The sequence below is a fragment of the Wasmannia auropunctata genome, unplaced genomic scaffold (assembly GCF_000956235.1).
Source record: "Wasmannia auropunctata unplaced genomic scaffold, wasmannia.A_1.0 LD336088.1, whole genome shotgun sequence".
NCBI classification, from domain to species: Eukaryota; Metazoa; Arthropoda; class Insecta; order Hymenoptera; family Formicidae; genus Wasmannia; species Wasmannia auropunctata.
Window position 1 is genome coordinate 39,962 of NW_012026802.1, and position 888 is coordinate 40,849.

The window sequence follows — 888 nt, forward strand, 5'->3', positions numbered from 1 at the left end:
ATATTATATTATATTCGTATTATGAAAAAAATAGAAATGCATTCATTTCCACGGAGGCCAAATCCATTTCAATCCATAAATTAAAAAATTTTAATCTTCTTCCCGTTTACTGGTATCACTTGGCACACAGTTCAGTCTTAAAATCGAGGGCCCAAAAAACGGGCAATTTTTTGGGGTCACTCTTTGCTTTTCCCGAAACATTAACTGTACACGTATACACGAAACTACATGTGCGAGTATATGTAAACAATCATACCTTATCTGGATATTCTCCGAGTACCCAAGTAATTATATCGATATCGTGGACCATGCAGTCGTGGAAGATACCGCCGGATAATTTCAAGTACTCTATAGTGGGCAAGGGAGAGTCGCGGGAGACTGTTTTAATCGTTTGAACGTGTCCGACCTCCCCCTTGCGAACTCGGTCTCGCACGTTCGAGTAGCTCGGGTCGAATCGCCGATTGAAGGCGCAAAACAGCGGCTTGCCAACTTTCTTGGCTATCTCGTAACATTTGGCGGTGTCCTGGATATTCTCCGCTATAGGTTTTTCGCAGAAGACTGCCTTTTTCGCTTCTAGAGCTTTGATAACGATATCCTCGTGTGTGTAAGTCGGCGACGCCACGACGACTGCATCAACGCTTTATAAATCATAAAAAAACGAGCATTATTTTGTTTGTTTGTACAAATACAAATTTTATACAAGTTTATATTGAAATTAAAAACGACGTAAGGAGTTAATGATATTGGATGTTAGAAGTGTTTGTATATACAGGATGTCTCGTATTCAATGGTACAGCGCTTGTGGGGGCAGGTAGTGTGGACCAAACTGAACAAAAAAGTCCTCTACCATTTTGCGATCTTCGCAATAGTTATCGAGATACTAATCAT

The 888-nt window shown here is 40.4% G+C and overlaps 1 protein-coding gene across 1 annotated transcript in view; it reads right to left on the bottom strand.

Annotated features, from left to right (window-relative positions):
* Positions 1–90: 90 nt before the first annotated feature.
* Positions 91–888, bottom strand: part of LOC105448354 (trans-1,2-dihydrobenzene-1,2-diol dehydrogenase-like) — a 9,490-nt gene continuing 8,692 nt past the window's right edge. The window contains exons 3-4 of the mRNA XM_011686878.1: positions 257–638; positions 91–204 (exon numbers count right to left, since the gene is read on the bottom strand). Coding sequence (XP_011685180.1) covers positions 91–204; positions 257–638 — 496 coding nt within the window. The remainder of the gene's footprint in view (positions 205–256; positions 639–888) is intronic.